This window comes from Salmo trutta, chromosome 4 (assembly GCF_901001165.1).
Source record: "Salmo trutta chromosome 4, fSalTru1.1, whole genome shotgun sequence".
NCBI lineage: Eukaryota > Metazoa > Chordata > Actinopteri > Salmoniformes > Salmonidae > Salmo > Salmo trutta.
The window spans coordinates 13,771,326-13,794,734 of NC_042960.1; the positions used below are offsets into that span (position 1 = coordinate 13,771,326).

A 23,409-nucleotide genomic window follows, 5' to 3' on the forward strand; every position below is an offset into this window, starting at 1 on the left:
AGTACCTGCATCGATCAAACCATTGTGAGAAAAAGGGCGGGGGTCGCAATCTTTTGAAACTTAAAAACGTGCTATTAAGTGTCTATAATCAGCACAAGTGCTTTCATTGCGTCTTATTAATATTGAAATTACAGTTATGTTTACAGTGATATATTGGGGGGGGGGGGGGGATCATATTTTTTCCCAGGATGGGGGGTCGTGTCCCCCCCTGGGATTTCCGCCTATGCTTTGACAGGAGGCACATCAATGCAACATAGATTATATTCATACATTCCGGTGAGACACGCCTTTTCTGATCAGCAGAAACACACTAAATGTTAACGGATTCACCAAGTCTGGCATACATTGTTTTGCCAAAAACCGCAGTCCTACCAGATACGATCAGAACTAGACATATTTTCCACAACAGTTTTTCTCCTTATCCCATTCTTTTGGACAAAACTCCACTCATCCTTTTCTCCACCGCCATTCGATTTCAGTTCCACACCCGCTTCCACCATGTCGCCTAGCCACACCCACTTCCGTTACACTGAAGAGAAAGTATCTTATTGGTTGGCGTCATAGCTCAAAGGGTGTGGTTAAATGAAAAAGTGACGTATGCTGTTCTTTGAAATGCGGTACTGCTTATTACGTTACACATCACATTTCCTATGATCAGTATCTTTCAAGCAGAGAGCAGACTAGTTTAGAAAGAAGAGTGTGTTAGAATAGAAAATATCATCACTTTATTCCATCTACATCACCTCAGTAAGGTAAAAATTAAACTGTCCTTATTCTAACCTAGTCTCTCTCAAAACAGGTACACAAGCCTATTTTAAATGCCAAGTTAACGAAGGTTTAATGAATGTTATATGGTTAATTACCATCTTACCCCAAGACACTTCACATGATGACTATAACAGCTAAAGAATAGTTCCCAGATATCCCTTGTGTATATCTCAAGCCACACTGCTACGATTTCTCCCCATTGTGGACACTCCTATGTCTAATAAGGCTACTGAGGAATGAGAAGCTCTTGTAACACAGCTTGCACTTGAAAGTCCTCGTTAGTGTGAACATTCTGGTGCTGCTTCATATATTTTGTCTTAGCGAAGCGCTTCCCACACCTGAGGCAGGCGTACGGCTTGTCAGCATCCGTCCTCATGCTCAGCCTCCCACGTTGTGACCCAATGACACCAGAGGAGGTAGAAGCAGGAGCCACCGCCCTCAGGTGGTTAGTCTTTGAACTCCCTCCTTGACCTCTAGCCATTGTTTGGGTGTTGTTGGGATTGTGTTCTGTGTTACAGGCTAGGTAACTCTTGTGAACACCAATCCTGACCCTGTCTGTATTTGTGGGGTAACCATGAGGTAGCTGAGGGAGGCTAGACCCAGGTCCAGGCTTTCTATGAACCCAGTCAGCAGGCATTAGACGGGATCCTGAAGGAGAAGACACACTATTTGTTTTTGTCTGTTTTTTAAAAGTGAGATACTGTATGAAAAGCGCTAAATAAAATAATTATTGCTTAACACTCACTATACATTGTCCGTGTGCATTTTCTGCTGGTGTATCCTGAGAACTCCTCTCCGAGAACACTCTTTCCCCAGTGCGTACAGGCCTTTACCCCATGTGGACCTTCAGGTGTATCTTCAGATGGTGCTGGTGGGAGAACCTCTTCTCACACTGGGGGCAGCTGTAAGGCTTCTCTCCTGTGTGGACCCTCTGGTGCCTCTTCAGGTTGGACAACTGGGAGAAACTGGCCCGGCAAAGATGACAGCTGAATGGTTTCTCCCCCGTGTGCATCCTCTGGTGGATCTCCACCTGTTTGGGGAAACTGAAGGCTTTTCCACAGAATGAACACGGGAAGCGCTTCTCTTTGCCACCAGATCTGCTGATAGCGTTAATACTACTGTCATTTGTCAATGGGCTTGTGTAGCCATTTAGTGTTGAGGCACTGGCATTGTCTGAGGTCTGGTTTAACATAAGGAGACTGTGAGGAGGACAAATGCCAGGGAGAGTCTGTGTTGTCGCAGGGTCCATGTTCCAGTTGATAGATCCTATAGAAGGCGGGCTGAAGGCAGCACCTGTTAGGGGGTTAACCTGAGGCGACATCAGTCTCTCTGAATCACAACTATAGGAGCAGGACGGAGCATCGCTAGCAGAGTCTGTGTCTGTTCTCTCCCGCCGCATATGGACACCTCCCCGTCCCCGCAGACCAAATCTACACCTTGCCCTGGTCTCTGCCAGTCTGTTGTCATGGAGACTGAGTTTGGTTGTTGTTTTGTGTTCAACTGTCTGTTTCTGGTTGTGGTTCAAGGTGTTGTTCCCCACTCCAGAGTTGAGGACGCTGTCCCATCCACTGATCTCCACTATGTCGCCTCTAGTCCTGGCCTGCTCAGTGATGTCGTCCCCTGAGCCCTTGGCTGCACCAGTCTGGGTCTGGGAATCCAAGATGGCCGCCCAGTCTCCTCTGTTAGCCTCCAGCCAACCACCTGCAGGAAGAGGTTACAAAATAGACTTTACAAACATGGCAGAGAAAACTCTACATTTTGTCAATTACCTGGTGAAGCTCATACATTGTGTGTTTTTGTATGTAAACATAAGTTGTATTGATTTCATTTTATGAATGAAGAAAAATATAAAATAACAGCCAGGAGTAGCACTATTCCCATTGAAGATCTACTACTGTATGTAGGCTATATGTATTTCTCCCTTACCTTGCTCCCCCATTTTTAGTCCACTCAGCAGATCAATACTCTCTGGTCCATCTTCTATTGTCTCCTCTTTGACCAGCAGCAGATCAGGCTTCCCATCCTCCATGTCTACTGACTGTAAGAGATACAGAGTGAGAGGATGTTGGATCAAGAAATCTGATATAAGCACCCTGCTATGGAGCATCTTCTGATTGGGCAATGAGGGATTGCTATGAGTACTATGCAAATGTTAGTTGATGTGATACTATGCAAATGTGTTAGTTGATTTGACTACCTGACACTCTTTAAGGGTTTGATACTTCAAAGGCATGATCCCTCACTTAAGACAAAATTAATCAAGACCAGGGGCCATATTCACAAAGTCTCAGAGTAAAAAATTGGTCATAAGTGCTGAGAATAGATACATTTTACTCTTATGGGTAAAAAAATAAAAGCTATGCTTGAAGCCTCTTTAGTCATCTAGTTGACAGATATTTAGGAAACCTCTTGAGCTGTCCTAACCAGTTAAGAGTTACCAGCAGGTGTCTTGATTATAGAAAAAGGCAGGGAGTCAGTGGTTCTGGTGCCATAGACAGGAAATTGCTTTAGAGTTGTTGAAATAATGTTTTAATATTTCTATATGATCAATCCAGAAATAATCTAGACCTACATGCAACAGTATTTCTTATGCTTTTGACAATGATTTCACAAGGTCTAATTCACATATGTCTAAATACTAACAACCACTAAGCTAATAATCATAGTGTACAAAACATTATGAACACTTGCTCTTTCCATGACAGACTGACCAAGTGAAAGATATGACCATTATTGATGTCACTTGTGAAATCCACTTCAATCAGTGTAGATGAAGGTGAGGAGACAGGTTAAAAAATGATTAAGCCTTGAGACATGGATTGTGTATGTGTGCCATTCAGAGGGTGAATGGGCAAGACAAAATATTTGAGTGCCTTTGAAGGGGTATGATTTGATACACACAGTTTCCTGTCTGTATTAAGAATGGTCCACCACCAAAAGGACATCCAGCCAACTTGACACAACTGAGGGAAGCATTGGAGTCAACATGGGCCAGCATCCCCGAGGAAAACTTTTGATACCTTGTAGTCCATGCCCTGACAAATTGAGGCTGTTCTGAAGGCAAAACTCAATATTAGGGAGTTGTTCTTAATGCTTTGCACACTCAGTACATTTTTACATTAGATTATTTCATGAACCTACTTCATGTTATTTCAAGGGTATAACACATTGTTAAAAAAATGCCTAAATTGGGCATGCCTATAAATTGAGCAATTGAAAGCATCTAGGGGCTATATTAACTTTTTAATTGTGTAAAGATTAAACCTTTCAACGTTTTATGCAACATCGGCAAGTAACTTGATGCCTACTGTGCCAAAGCGATTCAGAGTTGTTAAACTGGAGTGACGAGTGTGTTGATAACGGTAATATCAAAATTGTGCTTTTAATAACCATTATACTGCATGATTCAGTTAAATTTGCCTTTCACATTATTCAAAATATCAATTGTTTTTAAAAAGGGTTATGCATGCCAACATATTAGGCGATAATTGAGAGGAGGCAAAGTGATCGTGTCAGGTGAAAATTATATCAAACGTTTTTACCATTGCAACATTTACAGTCACATTCACCGAAGTTGTCAGAAGCGTGCTATAGAGTTCACAACTGGCGATGCCTCATCACGGTTGATTGTTCTCCATCATTTGCAACATGTCAATGTGCGTCATCACTATCTTTCCTTTGCGGTAACTCAAACTGTCGTGATTACCAGCTGAGAAACTTTTATGAGTTGATTTTACTCCTGGCTCAGAGTTGGTCTGGGCAGTGTCTTAACATCGTCCTAAATCCTACTCTGAGCTGGGAGGTTTTTATTGTCTGAAAACATGTTGACAGAGGAATCCTAAGACCCTTTCTGAGACGCTTTGTGGATACGGGTCCAGAGTCTCAGAGTTGAAGTGCTAATCGAGGATCAGGGGCCGTAGTTATCAAGCGTCTCAGAATTACTCATAGGAATCGCGCTAAAAGTACGACTGTGACCTAATTTACGCACTGCTCAGAATAGGACCTAAAAGGTAGTTATTAATAAGCGTTTCTCCCCTACTCTCAGCGATGAGTAGGGGTTCGTTTTATGAGTTGATCTCAGCACGTTTTTACGACATAAGAAGAGCCGTTAAGTGAAAGTGTGATGACGTTTTGTATTTTTGGGGTAGAAAAAGGGCACACTGAGGATATTCCACATTTCCAAAAACAAGGCTGATAAATTTAAGCAACATTAATATCAAACCAATTGCAGGGCTAGCAACATTGTTTGTTTTGTAGGCTATTAGATAACTTGTTTTTGTTATAGTCAAACGTAATCATCATAAAATATCATAATGTCGGCCAATTGTAACATTGGCTATTAGTCCTATGTTGGTTGGAGATTTCCATTTCCCTTCAGAAGTTGGCAAAAACAGGTAGACCTAAATTCAGTTGCTATGTTATGCACACTGTAGACTTTTGTCTAATGGGTATTCTCTGCATTCAGGAGGTGGCCCTCCACGTAAACCCCTCAGTGCCATAGCAGAATGTGTTAACTACCTGCAGGGCTCAAATGTGACCATCTCGGGCATTGGAGATGACCAGGACGCTGCGCTGTTGAGGGTCACCGAGCAGCACAATAGGATTTAAGCCTACTGTTGAATTTCAAAACACTTTCTATTCACATTTTAAACAAATTGTTTGCGGAAAAACTTATGACACACACTAAATGTGTTTAATGGATCGCAGGAAAAGAGCAGTGTAACGAGTGCGCTGAGAGTCGGGAAGCAAGTTCAGGGAGTGAGTATTTTAATAAATAAAAGAAACAAACACAACGCACCGACATGAAAACAGAGTCAATAACACCTGAGGAAAGAACCAAGGGGAGTGACAGATATAGGGAAGATAATCAAGGAGGTGATGGAGTCCAGGTGAGTGTCATGAGCCGCAGGTGCGCGAGACGATGGTGACAGGTGTGCGGGATAATCAGCAGCCTGATGACCTAGAGGCCGGAGAGGGAGTATATGTGACAAGCAGGAATAGGCTTTATGTAGGCTACAGTCCAAGCTATGGCTTCTAATGGTGCGACTGCTGTCGCCACCCAAAGATTATCCAATTTGAATAAACGCTTGCGCATCGATGTGAATCTCATTTTGGCTATTTGCGGTTTATGGATTGTGGTTGCTGTGGATGGCTGTTCACAGATCTAAATGTGTATTTGAACCCAATAATGGTTGAATTCAAGAAGTTTAAGCTGCCTATCAATCATTGTTTTTGAAACCAGTAGACAGCCAGTGAAAAAATGCACTCTTGCAACAGCTGCATAGTGTGGATCCCAGCCTATGGACTACAATTGGGGCTTATATTGCTCAATCTAATTTATGCTGATAAAATAAATGAATCCATAGGCCTAATGGACATATGCTCAAACTCGCACACTTTTGATAGACTTAAAGGGGCAATCTGTAGTTGCTACATCCATTTTTGGACTTTCAATGGATATATATCCATTGATTCTTGAAGAATATAACTTATAAATGCCTCATGAGCTTAGTTCAACTGTCACACTCCATGAAAACCCCAAATATAAGCTTGTTTTTCTCCAATGTTTGTAAACATTGTAAATGTAAACAAACACTGTATAGCCTCATAACATGGTTAAAACAATTTTGATATCATCGATGGTCAGTCCTTGTATCCATAGCTCTGTCTATTAATCTGACAGTGGTTACATTTCTCCAGGCCCATCCTGCAGCTTTTTACCAAAACAGAGGCGGGGCAACCATTTTGTTATTGTTCTGTGGATTTGCCCTTTAAACAGCTGCATATTATCAAGGAATCAAAGTGTCACCAACAACATTTTTAACAATAGGCCTATAGCAAATGCAGCATAAGGCATTCATTTTTCACGTGTAAATATAACTTTTCAGTAGTGCTCAAAGCATGCCATTCCATGAGCACAGCTTTTAATTTTTCAACTCGAATCAATGAGCCCAATCAGTCCTCCATGACAACACAATCATAAACATAGTAGGGATGGCTAATAAGTCCTTATTTTTGGGGTTATGCTCAGGTAAAACAATTTGGCTAATCAATACTTCCATATTTCCAAGTCCTATTCTTGAAGATTAAGGGGTATAACATTTATTGGAATGACTGTAATTCTGATAGACTTTGGTTTTTAATGTAAATATATAATTTAATCGTATTATCATATGTAGTAGAGAGAGGTGGGTTAGAAGAAGCCTACATAACCAACCCGTAAAGTAAAATACAACATCAATATATGGCCAGATATGTAAACTTTAACATTGATTTATCCTGCAATAGATGTGGTTCAATTGCTAACATACATTGTTGTCTTCTTCTATTAACTCTTAAGGGAAAGTAATCTAAAAGTAACTGTGTAATCAGATTAGATGAGTTTGGGTAATCCAAAAATGCCGTTACTGATTACGATTTTGGACAGGTAACTAGTAACTGTAACGGATTACATTTAGAAAGTAACCTACCCAACCCTGCATATCTGTATGATGCTCTCCCATTCCAATAGCTTAATGTTTAATGTTCTGTAGCTAGATATTGGGTTCTACGAGACCATTCTCCTGCGCTGACAAAGTGCCAAAACAAAGTGTGGAGATTGTTATGCGAGCCTACCTAAAGTGAAGGTTGGTAAAGTGCTGGCGGAAAAGCGTTCCCTGTCCACCTATGGCACTGGGGCTTGCATCATCGCCATAGTCACTGTCGTCATCGTCAGTTTCAGATTGTCCATTGTCGGGAGGTAGACGGATGAGCCGTAGTTTGCAGATGTCGTTGAATATTGAAGAAGCCATTATTATGGGCAGACCATCCTTGCTTGGGCTGTGACACACCTCTCCATGGAGAACATGAAATCTCCTCTTCCAATCTCCTCTTCCACATGTCATTTTATCTGGATTAATATTTGAATTACGCTGAGATAAAGCCCACTGTATTCTGTAGCCCAGTAAATCACATTTTTGGCCTATTGCCTCACCTGTTATAATTGAGCTGAGCCCCGAGGAGAGGTCGTAGAAAAGGGGTTTAGCAGCCACCTTATCTGGGGGTACCCCTTGTCACCAAGAAAGTGACATCCAAGGGAACAACATTGCGCTCAAATAGCATGTTGAGGCCACTCTCACTGAGCACTCTGGAGTCGGAGAACCAGGCCAGTTGGCTACAACATCAATAATCTTATAGTCTGCATTATAAAAGAAACACTTTGGTGAATGCACCAATTTGTAAGTCGCTCTGGATAAGAGCGTCTGCTAAATGACGTAAATGTAAATGTTAATACTGTGGTACCGCTTTCGATTGATGAATGTGCCCTCATCCATGGAGGGCAATGGTTTTGATGTGGGCACAATCAATGATGCCAACAACTCCCGGAATACCAGCGAATTGGATGAAGGCAGCTTGTTTTTCTTTAATAATCTGGTGTAGAGTGGTGGGAAAATCAATGAACCTTTGATTTGAGGTGCTTTAAGTGCCATCTGGGTTTGACGGTCTGTGATGGACCCAAATCATCACTGTTACACTGTTGCCAAGAAGGGTAAAGTGGCAACTTCTGGCAACCCCTAACCGGTTAAGACACCTCTTGAGCTCTCTTAAATACACCCTGAGATATGAGTACTTTTATGTCATAGGAATGTTGATAACATGCTCTTACTCCTATGTGTAAAAGTAGGACCAAATTTGCGTCACTGAGAATTTTCGGGCAGTTAGATAACTACGGGCCCTGGTCCCCACCTGTCTACATAGTGTTATTATGATCTAAAAGGCAAAACTGATCCTAGATCAGCACTCCTACTCTGAGACTCTTTGTGGATACGGGCCCTGACCTAATACCATTCAGACAGTAGTTCACAGTGGGCTCACCTCAGTGAGACTGTGTGTGGTCCTGTGCTGCTCAGCTGGTACCTCTGTGGGTTCAGGAGGAGGTGTAGTCTGGTTGTCCTCCATGACCATGGTCCCCTCAGGGTTCCCCAGACCCTCCTCACACCCCTCCTCCTTCACCAGCAGCACCTCTGGACCCTCCTCCTCCTGGAAGTGACAGGTGATACAGATTACACCGACATACTCTCCCTCAGGTACGTATACACACACAGTCGCACACACGTATAATAAACACACTTTCAACATGTGGAGGCCATACTTACGAACATTAGAAAAGGTTAAGTTTAAACAACAGCCAATTAAAATCGTTGACATAGTGGCACATGAGCAAAAGCTACATGTCAGCTGTTTCCATTACATAAGCTTGCACATTTAGCCCTATGACAACCTACTAACCTCATCAGGTGGTCGCTTAAACTTAACCTTGAACTTTTTCACATTTTTGCAAGTATGGCCCGGAGAGTTACCCATCCCCATTACGTTTGAGTCCTATACTGTAGTTACAGAATGACTTCATTGTTGTTAAACCCATCATGGTGGACATACATAGGATAATGTCGGTAAAAAAATAAGTCAGCTATGATAAGTTAAATGTCATCATCAGTAGGTGTTTGTTAGTGTAATAGACTACAGGGTGTTTGTTAGTGTAATAGACTACAGGGTGTTTGTTAGTGTAATAGACTACAGGGTGTTTGTTAGTGTAATAGACTACAGGGTGTTTGTTAGTGTAATAGACTACAGGGTGTTTGTTAGTGTAATAGACTACAGGGTGTTTGTTAGTGTAATAGACTACAGGGTGTTTTAGTGTAAAAGACTACAGGGTGTTTTAGTGTAATAGACTACAGGGTGTTTGTTGGTGTAATATACTATATAGGGTGTTTGTTAGTGTAATAGACTACAGGGTGTTTGTTGGTGTAATAGACTAAAGGGTGTTTGTTAGTGTGTTGGTAAATTTAGTAAGTGTATATTGGTTATAAGCCGCTGTCAGGTGTATGCAGAATAGGGTGAGATCAGTGATGTATACTAAAGAGTCTCAATGAAAGTCTTAGAATGAAAAGTCCCATTTTGTGTTTACTAAATATAAACAAGGTTTAAATACACCATATGAAAACCACACAAACACATGTCTCAACAAAAAATCAGCATGAAGTTGATAAACTGCATACATTTTTCTAATTAAAAGCGTTTGGGGGAAAAAATTAAGTAGTTGAATGGAAGTAATGAAATGGGTATTTGTGAACATCATATAGCCAACACAGTACAAACACAATATGTTACAGACTTTTTTGGCTTATATATATATCACAATGTCTGGATGCAATATTCTATTCAAGAATATTCAACACTGAAATCTGTTACTCTCATTCTTCCAAATACATCAGTGGATATTTTCTGCTGACAACAATGACAATACATCTTTGTCTTTAATGCAGGGTTTGATCTAAACTTAAACTATACATTGGAATGTTTTTTATTTTGTGGAATGGTTTTTCTGCTGGTGTATCCTGAGGATGCTCCTCTCTGAGAATCTCTTCCCGCAGTGCGTACAGGCGAACAGCCTTTCTCCTGTGTGGACCTTCAGGTGCCTTTTCAGGCTGCTAGCCTGGGTGAAGCGGATGTGACACTGCGGGCAGCTGTAGGGTTTCTCCCCTGTGTGGACCCTGTGGTGCCTCTTCAGGTCACCAGCCTGTGTGAAGCGCATGGGACACTGGGCACAGCTGTAGGGTTTCTCCCCTGTGTGGACCCTTTGGTGGATCTCCACTGTCTGGAGGCAGCTGAAGCCTTTGTTACAGAACATGCAGAGGAACCGTTTCTCTTTACTATTTCCTGATCTAGCCCTGTCGTTTGAGTTCAATACCTGATCGAAAAGGATGCGGCTGTGTGAATCGGAAGGCCCCATCGACATGGACACTGGGTTGTGATCCCTGAGCGCATGCAAAGGGGAGTGGGTCGTGACATTTCTATTTGTTTCTAAGCTTTCCCTGTAATCTAAGAAACCTCTGCCCTGTGAGTGTCCGTCTCCTAGGTGACTATCTGCATTCCATGTGGGAGGAGCGTCGCCCTCCACTTTCACAGTCACCTCATCTACTACCAGACCCTCCCCTTTCTTATCTAGGCACCCTTCAGAGTATACACTACTATTGTACTGGTTCCAGTCCCCTCTAGACAGATCAGTCTGTGTCTCTAAACCCAAGGATATGTTGCCAGGGTCCATCTCTGTAATGTAAGAACAAGACGGATCATTACCAGTCTCTAACACGTCACCTGAGTCCGGATGGGAATTAACAGCCCTTATGCTCGGGTTTCCGTAAAGTAAATACTCTGAACCGGGAGCAGGAGGACAGCCCAGTGGCCCCAGTCTCTCTGGGTCTGCTCTGTGGTCAGATCCTGTATGTAAAAGCCTTTGTGTTACAGTTAAAGTCTTGGTGTCTGTCTCTGACTTGAGGACGGCGTTCGGCGTTCCACTGACCTCCGTGATGCTGCATCGGGTCCTGGGCTGGGGCACGGCGGTGGCAAGGTCCTCAGTGGCTACAGGGGTCGTCACTCCAGCCACTGCTACAGTCTGAATGTCTCTGCTGTGTTGTGGCTCATCCTCTCGTTCAGACCTCTCATGCTTGACCCCAGGACCTGCAGACTGATACAAGAAGAGAGGAGGTTATTATTCATGAGTAGAATCGGTAGGGATGTAACTATTCAACCAAAACACATCGGTCCCAATTAAAATGTTTCAGATACAATTGCACTGGTCCGCACCCATTGGTCGGTCAACGCCTCGGTCAGAAAGTCCATTCAAACATTACAAATCGCTGATTCACTAACATGTTACTTTCTTTCTACCTTACCATACCTCATCTTTTGTCACAAGCGATGCGTCCTCTCTTCAGTGTCGAACTAAGAATGTACCCGTGTTGACAGTCATTGGTCTACAAGTCAGCTTGCATGCCGAACAACCCCAGGAAATATCAGTAGTCTAGTTAAGCTGCTGAACGGGGGCTTACAATAGATCTGAGTTTCGATTGTTCAGGTACACCATCAGCAATAGTTTTGGTAGTTTTGCTTCAAACAATCAGTGTATATGGTCATTTTTAGATATACTGGGTAAAGTTAATCATTTCAGAACGAGGACAGCAATCTGGTGCACTGCATTTGTTTTTGAGATGGGGGTGAAATCCAAAGTTGTGCTATAAATGAATTGGCTATGTCATAGCTAATTTGTAAACGATCAATATTGATACATTACGAGCTCAAACATCAAAGTGGGGAGACAAAAACATAGGCTACATTGACCCCCCTAATCTGATAGTGGTAAATACCTAGTCTCCCTTATGGCTCAGATCAGGTGCCTAGTACATAGAAAACAGACATACATCCTTTACATACACTAGTGATGCAGGGGTTGGCTCATAACCCGCAGTCCCCACGGGTGTATCCGTGTGGATGAAGGGAGGGTGGGTGGCGGTCGGGTTAAATTAAGAAAAAATACATCATTCTTTTGCAATTTATATCTGTAGGCTACATCAGCCTGGTCTCACAGACTAGACGTAACATAGTAAACGTAAATCCGGGACACTCAAATTAGAATGGTATGTTACGTTTGGTATGGTTACATAAGACAGATGGTTACTTAAGGCAAAAATGAAAGTAGGGTAGTTGGTCGAGTGGACCAGTGGCCAAGTCAAAGGTTGCGAGTTCAAATCTTATCACAAACAACTTTGCAACTACATACTACTTAGCATGTTAGCTAACCCTTCCCCTAATCCTTTCAGCTAACCCTTCCACTAACCCCAACACTTTAACCTAACTCCTAAACATAACCCTAGCCTAGCTAGAATTCATAACATACACTACATGGTCAAAAGTCGTGGACACCTGCTCGTCGAACATCTCATTCCAGAATCATGGGCATTAATATGGAGTTGGTCTCCCCTTTGCTGCTGTAATAGCCTGCACTCTTCTGGGAAGGCTTTCCACTAGATGTTGGAACATTGCTGCGGGGGCTTGCTTCCATTCAGCTACAAGAGCATTGAGGTCGGGCACTGATGTTGGACGGTTAGGCCTGGCTCGCAGTTGGTGTTCCAATTCATCCCAAAGGTGTTCAATGGGGTTGCTGCAAGTGTCCACTTCACAATAACAACACTTACAGTTGACCAGGGCAGCTCTAGCAGAACAGAAATGTAACGAACTGACTTGTTGGAAAGGTGGCATTCTATGACGGTGCCACGTTGAAATTTCGCTGAGCTCTTCAGTATGAGCCATTCTACTGTTAGTGTTTGTCTATGGAGATTACATGGCTGTGTGGTCGATTTTATACACCTGTCAGCAACAGGTGTGGCTGAAATAGCTGAATCCACTAATTTGAAGGGGTGTCCACATACTTTTGGCCATGTAGTGTATTATACGTTTCGCAAATTCGTAACATATAATAATACAATAGAATAATACGAAATGCTCTGAAACCAGATTGGCTACAGTGAGATTCTGGACACTGACTGTGGGTCTATAACCTGTCACATAGTCTTAATATTAACTCCTGCAGAATTAAGCATTTCTTGCATCAAAATTAGAGAAATATGATTTCTTTCTTTCAGCATCTTGAGAGAATGCAAATGCACAGTTAGGGACCGTCAGTAGAGGTGCCATCTTTATCAGCATCATAAAAGCTGATAGTATTTCAACCACGTAAAATGTGCATCCAAGCCGAACTGAAATCTTATCAGAAACACGTTGGATCGTTTCCACAGCTTTCTATTTCCTTACAAACTGTTATTTGGAAATTTTGCACAAAAAGTCTTTCCTATTTTTTTTATATATTGCACTTTCTCCCAGGTCCCTATATGTCTTTGCTCAACGAAAGCAGCAGAGATGACAGAAAGCTTTACCACATTCTATTATTTATTGACATTATACTGGTGAGCAAGGGTTTATTCAGTCTTCTAGTGTAGCATACGATGACAGAAGAGAAGCGGCATGTATCTAATTATAGACAGGTTGAAAAACAAAATAGCCTACCAAAATGTCTGAAATTAGAAGCAGAAACATATTTAAATGAGGCAAAAAAGATTCCTGCACCCCCTGTCCAAAAATCTTCCTGCCATCTTTGACTGTAGTGCATTTTCTATATTAGCGGGTTATTGTCGGGTCTCAGATTTGAACTTTATCACATATAGTTGGGCGGTTGCAGATGGGTTATTAGCAATTGCGGGTGGGTGAACAAACAGCTGACCCGCGCACCACTAACACACACACCATAGACATACATAATTTAGACACACACACAGTCAGCTCCAGCTCAGAGAGGCCCAGTTCATGAGCTCCGCCAGCAGCAGATTATAATTTAGAATGGAAAATTAATGTGTTTATGCAACAAATGTTTGTGCATCGAATCGTTCTCTAATCAAACCGATTCGCACCGATTATTTTTAAGCTAAAACTAGGGCCGGGACGATACCAGAATCGCGATACTCGTTAGTATCATGGCAAGGAAACAAAACATGAAGCGGATTTAACTTCTTTAGGAAGACAGACCTCATGTTGGAAACAAACCTCATTATGTTGTTATCCAGAGTCACATGTATTGATTTGCCAAGTTATAGCACATCAAATGTTATATACAGCAGGTTTTTAAAGGACCAAAAAGTTTTGCCTGCTTCTGTTTTCATTTTTGCCATGGAATTTTTTTCGTCCCGGCTCTAACTAAAACACATCGTTCCTGTATCGTATCGGAGCGTGTATCTACAGTGCCTTTGAAAAATTATTTGCCCCTTTCTGATACTCTATTTTTGCATATTTTTGATATTGAATGTTGTCAGATCTTCAACCAAAACCTAATATCAGCTAAAGGGAACCTGAGTTTATAAATGTATATATTTTTTTTACTTTATTTATTTTAAAAAGTTATGCAACACCCAATTCCCCTATGTGAAACAGTTATGGCCCCCTTACACTCAATAACTTGTTGTGCCACCTTTAGCTGCAATGACTGCAACCAAATGCTTCCTGTAGTTGTTGATCAGTCTCTCACGTCGCTGTGGAGGAATTTTGGCCCACTCTCGCATGCTTTAACTCAGCGACATTTGTGGGTTTTCAAGCATGAACTGCTCGTTTCAAGTCCTGCCACCACATCTCAATTGGGATTAGGTCTGGACTTTGACTAGGCCATTCCAAAACTTTAAATGTGTTGCTTTTTAACCATTTTCATGTAGACTTGATTGTGTGTTTTGGATCATTGTCTTGCTGCATGACCCAGCTGCACTTCAGCTTCAGCTCACAGACGGCTGGCCTGACATTCTCCTGTAGAATTCTCTGATACAGAGCAGAATTCATGGTTCCTTCTATTAAGGCAAGTCGTCCAGATCCTGAGGCAGCAAAGCATCCCCACACCACCTCACAAGGCTTTCGCTCTCTCCAAGTTGAGACCTTGAAACTGAGATACCTCGGTTGTTCCCATATTCTGGGTGTATTGCCAAGTTGAGGAACAGTGACAGTGAGGATTCCTCCATACACGATCAGCCAGTCATCTGCATGAACCTTTCCAATTAGTTATTAGAAAGTAGCCTTGATTCGATACTTTGTAGCATTGATTTGATACATAAACATAACACTTCCCTCACAGTGTAATGACCTGTCCCCAATTTAATATAGTTGGTTCACTTTGATATTTCAAACTGCATGTCCTGATCGCGTCTGGTGTGGATGGACAAAATCAACATGAGCGCGAAGGCGCACACGTGTGGCTGGTGTAGTCAGCATGTAAGAATTGGATAACAATGTCATAGGGAAGTCTCACAAACTCCGCATTGGCAGATAAATAAGGATGTACATGCAAGTGAATAGCTGAGGGGAGCCTTCTGAAATAAACAGGACACATTTGATTGAAAAAGTAATTCATTATTTTTAATGCAACACCATTCCACTAACCTCTATCATGATAACGTGCTGGGTTGAGGTTCCACTCCCCTCATCAACAGTGATTGGTTGGTCATCTCTCCATGTATTGTGTCCCGCTGGCTTCACAAAGCTCCTGTGGCCTCCAGTGAGATGTCCTTCACCTGAGAGAGTGATTGGAGGAAAAGAGGTGGTTAGATTAGTGGTATATTGTACACTATTGACGCTGTCAATAATTGGCAAGGATGTAAGGTAACACTTCTTATAACTTCTTGACATACTATTTATTGATTATGTTCCATGCATCACATTGTTTTCAATGAGTATATAACAGGAAATGTAGTAAATTAAGAATCTGGTTAGGATATGATATTGTGTCTTTGCGCAAGATATCTAATTAAGTAATCTGGGGAATTATTACATACTATCCAACACCCAATTCTGGTTAACCATATACAGTATAAGGTTAACAAATCTAAAGTCACACATGCGCAGAGCGAAACGGGGCGACAGGCCTCGCAGCTTCGGCATTCTGCTAAATGTACCTCTTGCCATTCCTCTGTATCGGTCGAGGATCTTGACACTTCTGGCGAGGATGCGCTCCCGTGACACCTTTAGTTCCAGTAGCTGTAGTTTCCTCCTCAATGCCCTGTTTTCTTTCTGGCTTTGAGTTATTTCCAAACGAAACACTGCATAGTCGTCGTCTACGACTTTACAGATCTCTGCCACTGCTGCATTCGCTAGCACCTCCATGATGGAGGCTATTTGAGTGTGAAAAACCATACAGTTAGCCATTGTTAGCTAAGCAGCTAGCTAGCGTTACCTAGATAACATATATCAAGCAAGTCCTGTCTCAAACGCGAATTAAACACGGCATGGGGTATGTATATATTGTTACACAGTTAAATTATTCATATTTTGAGTTCCAGGGTGTTAATAAACATCTAAAGTAAAACTCTTAACGATGAAATTATTGGTAACTGTTTACACCAGCACCTTGTCACAACACAAAAAAAGTACTTCCGGGTCACAGGTTTTCGGAAAATGTTCAAAAGAAAAGTTCCCCATGTAATAGTAGAAAAGTATTAATAACCTATATTTATTCACGATATGTGAAACGTAATTGTCTAAACATGAACAATGATTAATATTTATTCATATTTAAGTGTTATTTTCATTTATATTGGGGTTTTAAACATGTTCCAAGGTCAAATAAGTCCCCCCAATGCAATACAATATACATTAAATACATATTGGCTTTTAGAGAGAACTATTCTAGGTGCTGAAGTAAAAGTGGGGTTGGGATTACTCACCAGGGTCTGTAGAAGCTATATGGTGTTATTTCATGGGGGACTGAGGTCTATACTGTATGTCCAGCAACACTTTCTACTCCACCCGCACAATTGGTCCCAATGCAATACACTTTAGGCCTTCAATTACATATAGAGACAGCTTCTAGGTGCCGAAGTAAAAGTGGGGTTGGGATTACTCACTAAAGTCTGTAGAATCTATATATGTTGTTATTTCATGGAGGGCTGAGGTCTACATGCTAGCAACACTTTCTACTCCTCCCACTCCATTGGTCCCAATGCAATACACTATAGGCCTATAATGCATCCAAAATGTTTTAATGACGTAATTTTGCAGTGTAACTGCAGTTCAACCGCAGCACACTGCAATTACTCTGCAATTACTGGGTTCAAAACTGCAGTTACGAAACTGCAATGTTTTTTGTAAGGGAATTAATAATTGGGATGAAAATGATGGAAAATGTGCACAATTATAAATGCACTGCTCAAAAAAATAAAGGGAACACTTAAACAACACAATGTAACTCCAAGTCAATCACACTTCTGTGAAATCAAACTGTCCACTTAGGAAGCAACACTGATTGACAATACATTTCACATGCTGTTGTGCAAATGGAATAGACGACAGGTGGAAATTATAGGCAATTAGCAAGACACCCCCAATAAAGGAGTGGTTCTGCAGGTGGGGACCACAGACCACTTCTCAGTTCCTATGCTTCCTGGCTGATGTTTTGGTCACTTTTGAATGCTGGCGGTGCTTTCACTCTAGTGGTAGCATGAGACGGAGTCTACAACCCACACAAGTGGCTCAGGTAGTGCAGCTCATCCAGGATGGCACATCAATGCGAGCTGTGGCAAGAAGGTTTGCTGTGTCTGTCAGCGTAGTGTCCAGAGCATGGAGGCGCTACCAGGAGACAGGCCAGTACATCAGGAGACGTGGAGGAGGCCGTAGGAGGGCAACAACCCAGCAGCAGGACCGCTACTCCAAGGAGGAGCAGGCGAAGCAATGCCAGAGCCCTGCAAAATGAGCTCCAGCAGGCCACAAATGTGCATGTGTCTGCTCAAACGGTCAGAAACAGACTCCATGAGGGTGGTATGAGGGCCCGACGTCCACTTGGGGGTTGTGCTTACAGCCCAACACCGTGCAGGACATTTGGCATTTGCCAGAGAACACCAAGATTGGCAAATTCGCCATTGGCGCCCTGTGCTCTTCACAGATTAAATCAGGTTCACACTGAGCACGTGACAGACGTGACAGAGTCGGGAGACGCCGTGGAGAACGTTCTGCTGCCTGCAACATCCTCCAGCATGACCGGTTTGGCGGTGGGTCAGTCATGGTGTGGGGTGGCATTTCTTTGGGGGGCCGCACAGCCCTCCATGTGCTCGCCAGAGGTAGCCTGACTGCCATTAGGTACCGAGATGAGATCCTCAGACCCCTTGTGAGACCATATGCTGGTGCAGTTGGCCCTGGGTTCCTCCTAATGCAAGACAATGCTAGACCTCATGTGGCTGGAGTGTGTCAGCAGTTCCTGCAAGAGGAAGGCATTGATGCTATGGACTGGCCCGCCCGTTCCCAAGACCTGAATCCAATTGAGCACATATGGGACATCATGTCTCGCTCCATCCACCAACGCCACGTTGCACCACAGACTGTCCAGGAGTTGGCGGATGCTTTAGTCCAGGTCTGGGAGGAGATCCCTCAGGAGACCATCCGCCACCTCATCAGGAGCATGCCCAGGTGTTGTAGGGAGGTCATACAGGCACGTGGAGGCCACACACACTACTGAGCCTCATTTTGACTTGTTTTAAGGACATTACATCAAAGTTGGATCAGCCTGTAGTGTGGTTTTCCACTTTAATTTTGAGTGTGACTCCAAATCCAGACCTCCATGGGTTGATAAATTGGATTTACATTGATTATTTTTGTCTGATTTTGTTGTCAGCACATTCAACTATGTAAAGAAAAAAGTATTTAATAAGATTATTTCTTTCATTCAGATCTATGTGTTGTTTAAGTGTTCCCTTTATTTTTTTGAGCAGTATATTTTAAACTAGTTATCATACAAAGAATAATTAAAGTATTTCTATGAGATATTATGCAATTAGTTATTTTATTTTTAAGTCTAAATGGTCAACAATGTTTTTGTGTGTGTACTCCTATCATTTATTGCAGAATTTTCTGTACATTGTGTCTCAGTAAAAGGGGGTCCATTCCACTCAGGAGCACTTCTTGTTTCCAAATCCACGGAGTTTACACCCAGAGGAGCGCTTCTGCTCATTTTGCGGCTTTTATAGAGTGGCCAATCAGGTTAAATCCAATCGTTCTTTCATATTGGACATACATATTGCACCAGTTGTGTACGGTTTAATATGTTTGTTCAATACTATTGGATTTAAGCTGATTGGCCACATTGTTTCAAATGACAAGGTAAATGATTAATGAGGGTTTTGTGGTTAATTACTCTCCTAAACAGAAAGGTCGTTCCATTTAATTTTAATCACTTTTTGACCACACGCCTTTTGATTTTAATATAACTTTCCATACATATTTTACCTTTCCATACATATTTTACCTTTATTTAACTAAAGGTTAGTCAGTTAAGAACAAATTCTTATTTTCAATGACAGCCTAGGAACATTGGGTTCACTGCCTTGTTCAGGGGCAGAATGACAGATTTTTACCTTGTCAGCTCAGAGATTTGATCTTGCAACCTTTCGGTTACTACTTCAATGCTCTAACCACTAGGCTACCTGTCACCCCCATGGTAGAAGTGGTCAGAAAGTGGCTTTTTGGACCTGAATGTCAAAACATTCACGAGATAGAGGTGCCCGATTTTGCATACCCCACTATGCCATGAGACAGCCATATCTTCATCACTGGACAAAAATATTGTTGAGTTTGATATCATTTAAAAGCTTAAAAACAGGGTTGTCAAACTATTTTATAATTTATTGAAATTAATGTTTTTTTATAAAAAAATCTAAGGTACTGTATCTAAAAACGCATAAACTCAAGATTTGTTTTATTTATTTTCGCACATGTTGTAGTTTAGACTCTAATTTACATCATGAGGTGTGTGTATGTATGTGTTGTGCCCACCCTCAGTTGAGACACAGCATACTCTTGAATACAGGGGGGGTGTCATTTCAATCATAGAAATATAATTCATAGAATGGGCCTATCCCTTCAGACCACTGCAATTTAGCTGGTACACCATTGATATTGAAATTGATATTTTAACTTCCAATTACTATTTACAAAGAAGGCCGCTGGTCCACCCACCGTTGAATATCAACTTAAATGGGAATGTCTATTCTATTATCTATATTCCTTTGATATCAACAGGTTTCATATGGAAGATTGGCAGTGTAATTTAACTGATATCTCATTCAAGTCAACATTCTCTGATATGTGGACCTCCAACCATCTTTGTGGTACCATTTGAAAGTTGAAATGTCAATGTTATTCCCATTTTAGTACATTAATCAGCCAAAACATGACACCCACCCTGTATGCAAGAGCATGCTGTGTCTCAACTGATGACAGGCACAACACAAACATCTAAGAATATGTCAAATATGGTCAAAAGCTGCAACATATGCAAACAAATAAATGTTTTGTTTTTAGATAATTGACATTAAAGGTAAAAAAAAAAGAAATGATCAAATAGTTTGACAACCCTGTTTGCAAGCTTTTAAAATGCTATCAAATTCAACCGTTTATCTTTCCCAGTGATGAAGACATGGATGTATGATGGGGTATGCCAAATGGCTCAACTTTGAGCACCTCCGTCCTGGATTTTTTGGAACATAGGTCCAAAATGTTACTTTCTGACCACTTCTACCTTATGCAAATATGTATGAAAAGTTTTGTTTGAATCAAAAAGGGGTGTGGTCAAAAAGTGATTGAAATCAAATGGCATGACCCAGAAGTAAACAGGTTGTACACTGACCCAGTTTGTAAAGACCAGTCAGTCTGGAATATCAACTACAGGTTCAATTTAGTTCAGGTTTAATATTTCACCTCAGTCATCCCCTGAAGGTAACTTATAGGCCATTTACTGCAAACAGCTTGAAGTCAAGGACTGTAAACTAAACACAGTGACGTGGTGACATACATCAGTATAAATACAGCCAAAGTCAATTATTGAGTGGCAATGTTTGCTACAGCAATGGGAGATTCATAACAATAATACACATAACAGATATGGAAGATGATAGAGGGGAGGATGACAAAATATCTGATGAAGGAGAACCCCCAACTACAGTGCATTCGCAAAGTATTCATACCCCTTGACGTATGCCACATTTTATTGTTACAGACTGAATTCAAATGTATTAAATAAAAAATTTTCCTAACCCATCTACACAAAATAGCCAATAATGACAAAGTGAAAGCATGTTTTTAGAAGATTCAATACATGTTAGAATCACCTTTGGCAGTGATTACAGCCACGTCTTTCTGTTTGTCACAAAGAGCTTTCAACACCTGGATTGTGTAACATTTGCCCATTGTTCATTTCAACATTCTTCAAGCTCTGTAAAATTGGTTGTTGATCATTGCTAGACAGCCATGTTTTATTCTTGCCATAGATTTTCAAGCAGATTTATTAAGTCAAAACTGTAACTCGGCCACTCAGGAACATTCACTGTCTTCTTGTTAAGCAACTCCAGTGTACATTTGGCCTTGTGTTTTAGGTTATTATCCTGCTGAAAGGTGAATTAATCTCCCGGTGTCTCATGGAAAGCAGACTGAACCAGGTTTTCCTCTAGGATTTTGACTGTGCTTAGCTTCATTCCGTTTATTTTTTATCCTGAAAAACTCCCCAGTCCTTAACAATGATAAGCACACATATAACATCACACAGCCACCACTATGCTTGAAAATATGGAGAGTGCTAGTCATTGATGTGTTGTATTTGCCCCAAACACAACACTTTGTATTCAGGGCAAAAAGTGAATTGCTTTACCACATTTTTCACAGTATTACTCTAGTGCCTTGTTGCAAACAGGATGCATGTTCTGGATTTTTTAAAATTCTGTACAGGCTTCCTTCTTTTCACTCTGTAAATGAAGCTAGTATTGTGGAGTAACTACAATGGTGCTGTTGCTCTTCCATCCTCAGATTTCTCCTATCACCGCCATTAACCTCTATAACTGTTTTAAAGTCTCCATCACACCAACCATCACCATATCATTACTCTGCCTCATACTCAATCTTTACTCAGTTCACCTCATCCAGTTCCCTATTACATCCAAAACCAACAGAATGAACTACAAACAAACTAATACTACATTACATGTCACTATACTCTATACATGTGTGCATTTTCTGCTGGTGTATCCTGAGGTAGCTCCTCTCTGAGAACCTCTTCCCGCAGTGCATACAGGCAAACCGCCTTTCTCCTGTGTGGATCTTCAGGTGCATCTTTAGCTGGTGCTGGTGGAATAACCTCTTCTCACACTGGGGGCAGCTGTAGGGTTTTCTCCCGTGTGGACCTTCATGTGGATCTCAGCCTGTTTGGGGAAATCGAAGGCTTATCCACAGAACAAACACAGGAAACTTTACTGATTACGTCTCTACTACTGTGATTTGTCAATGGGCTTGTGTGGCCATTTAGTGTTGAGGCACTGGCATTGTCTGAGGTCTGGTTTAACATTAGGAGAGTGAGGAGGATGAAGGCCAGGGAGTGTCTGTGTTGTCGCAGGGTCCATGTTCCAGTTGATAGATCCTATAGAAGGCAGGCTGAAGGCAGCACCTGTTGGGTGGTGAACCTGAGGTGCCATCAGTCTCTCTGAATCACAACTATAGGAGCAGGATGGAACATCTCTAGCCAAATCTGTTCTCTCCCGCCGCATACCGACACCTCCCCACAGACCAAATCTATTCTTCACCGTGTTGTCATGGAGACTAAGTTTGGTTGTTTTGTGTTTGACTGTGTTTCTAGTTGTGGTTAACAGTTGAGGACGCTGTCCCATCCACTGACCTCCACTATGTCGTCTCTGGTCCTGGCCTGCTCAGTGATGCCGTCACCATGGGCCCAATGGAGTTGGAGTCAACTACCTGTTCAAGTTCATAAATTATAATGTGTGTTTTAGTATGTAAACACAAGTTGTATTGATTTCATTTTATGAATTAAGAAAAAAATTATAGCCAGGTGCATCACTAGTCCCATTGAAGATCTATTACTGTATGTAGGCTATATGTATTTCTCTCTTACCTTGCTCTCCCATCTTTAGTCCACTCAGCAGATCAATGTTCTCTGGTTCATCCTCTACTGTCTCCTCTTTGACCAGCAGCAGATCAGGCTTCCCATCCTCCATGTCTACTGACTGTAAGAGATACAGAGTGAGAGGATGTTAGATCAAGACATCTGATATGAACATCCTGCTATGGAGCATCTTCTGATTGGGCAATGAGGGATTGCTATGAGTACTATGTAAACATGTTAGTTGATTTGATTAGTTGACACTCTTTAATGGTTTGATAATTGAAAGACATGGTCCCACACAAGACAAAATTCATCAAGACCTGGGCCCGTAGCCACAGAGTAGAAGTTCTGATCGAGTATCA

The 23,409-nt window shown here is 41.7% G+C and overlaps 2 protein-coding genes across 3 annotated transcripts in view; both read right to left on the reverse strand.

Moving 5' to 3' along the window:
• Positions 1-23,409, reverse strand: part of LOC115191369 (zinc finger protein 23-like) — a 417,143-nt gene that overhangs the window by 75,305 nt on the left and 318,429 nt on the right. The window lies entirely within an intron of this gene.
• Positions 703-15,631, reverse strand: LOC115191322 (zinc finger protein 689). Of its 2 annotated transcripts, XR_003877636.1 has the most exons (6): positions 15,559-15,631; positions 11,111-11,275; positions 8,623-8,787; positions 2,695-2,806; positions 1,514-2,469; positions 703-1,416 (listed from the first exon to the last, which is right to left on the reverse strand). XR_003877636.1 is itself a non-coding variant. In XM_029749199.1 (5 exons), exons 1-5 carry the CDS (start codon positions 15,565-15,567, stop codon positions 1,598-1,600), a joined length of 1,323 nt encoding a protein of 440 aa, XP_029605059.1. In that variant the 5' UTR covers positions 15,568-15,631; the 3' UTR covers positions 703-1,597. The 2 variants fall into 2 exon arrangements, 1 of the variants encoding a protein (XP_029605059.1); XM_029749199.1 differs by having other exon boundaries at positions 703-2,469.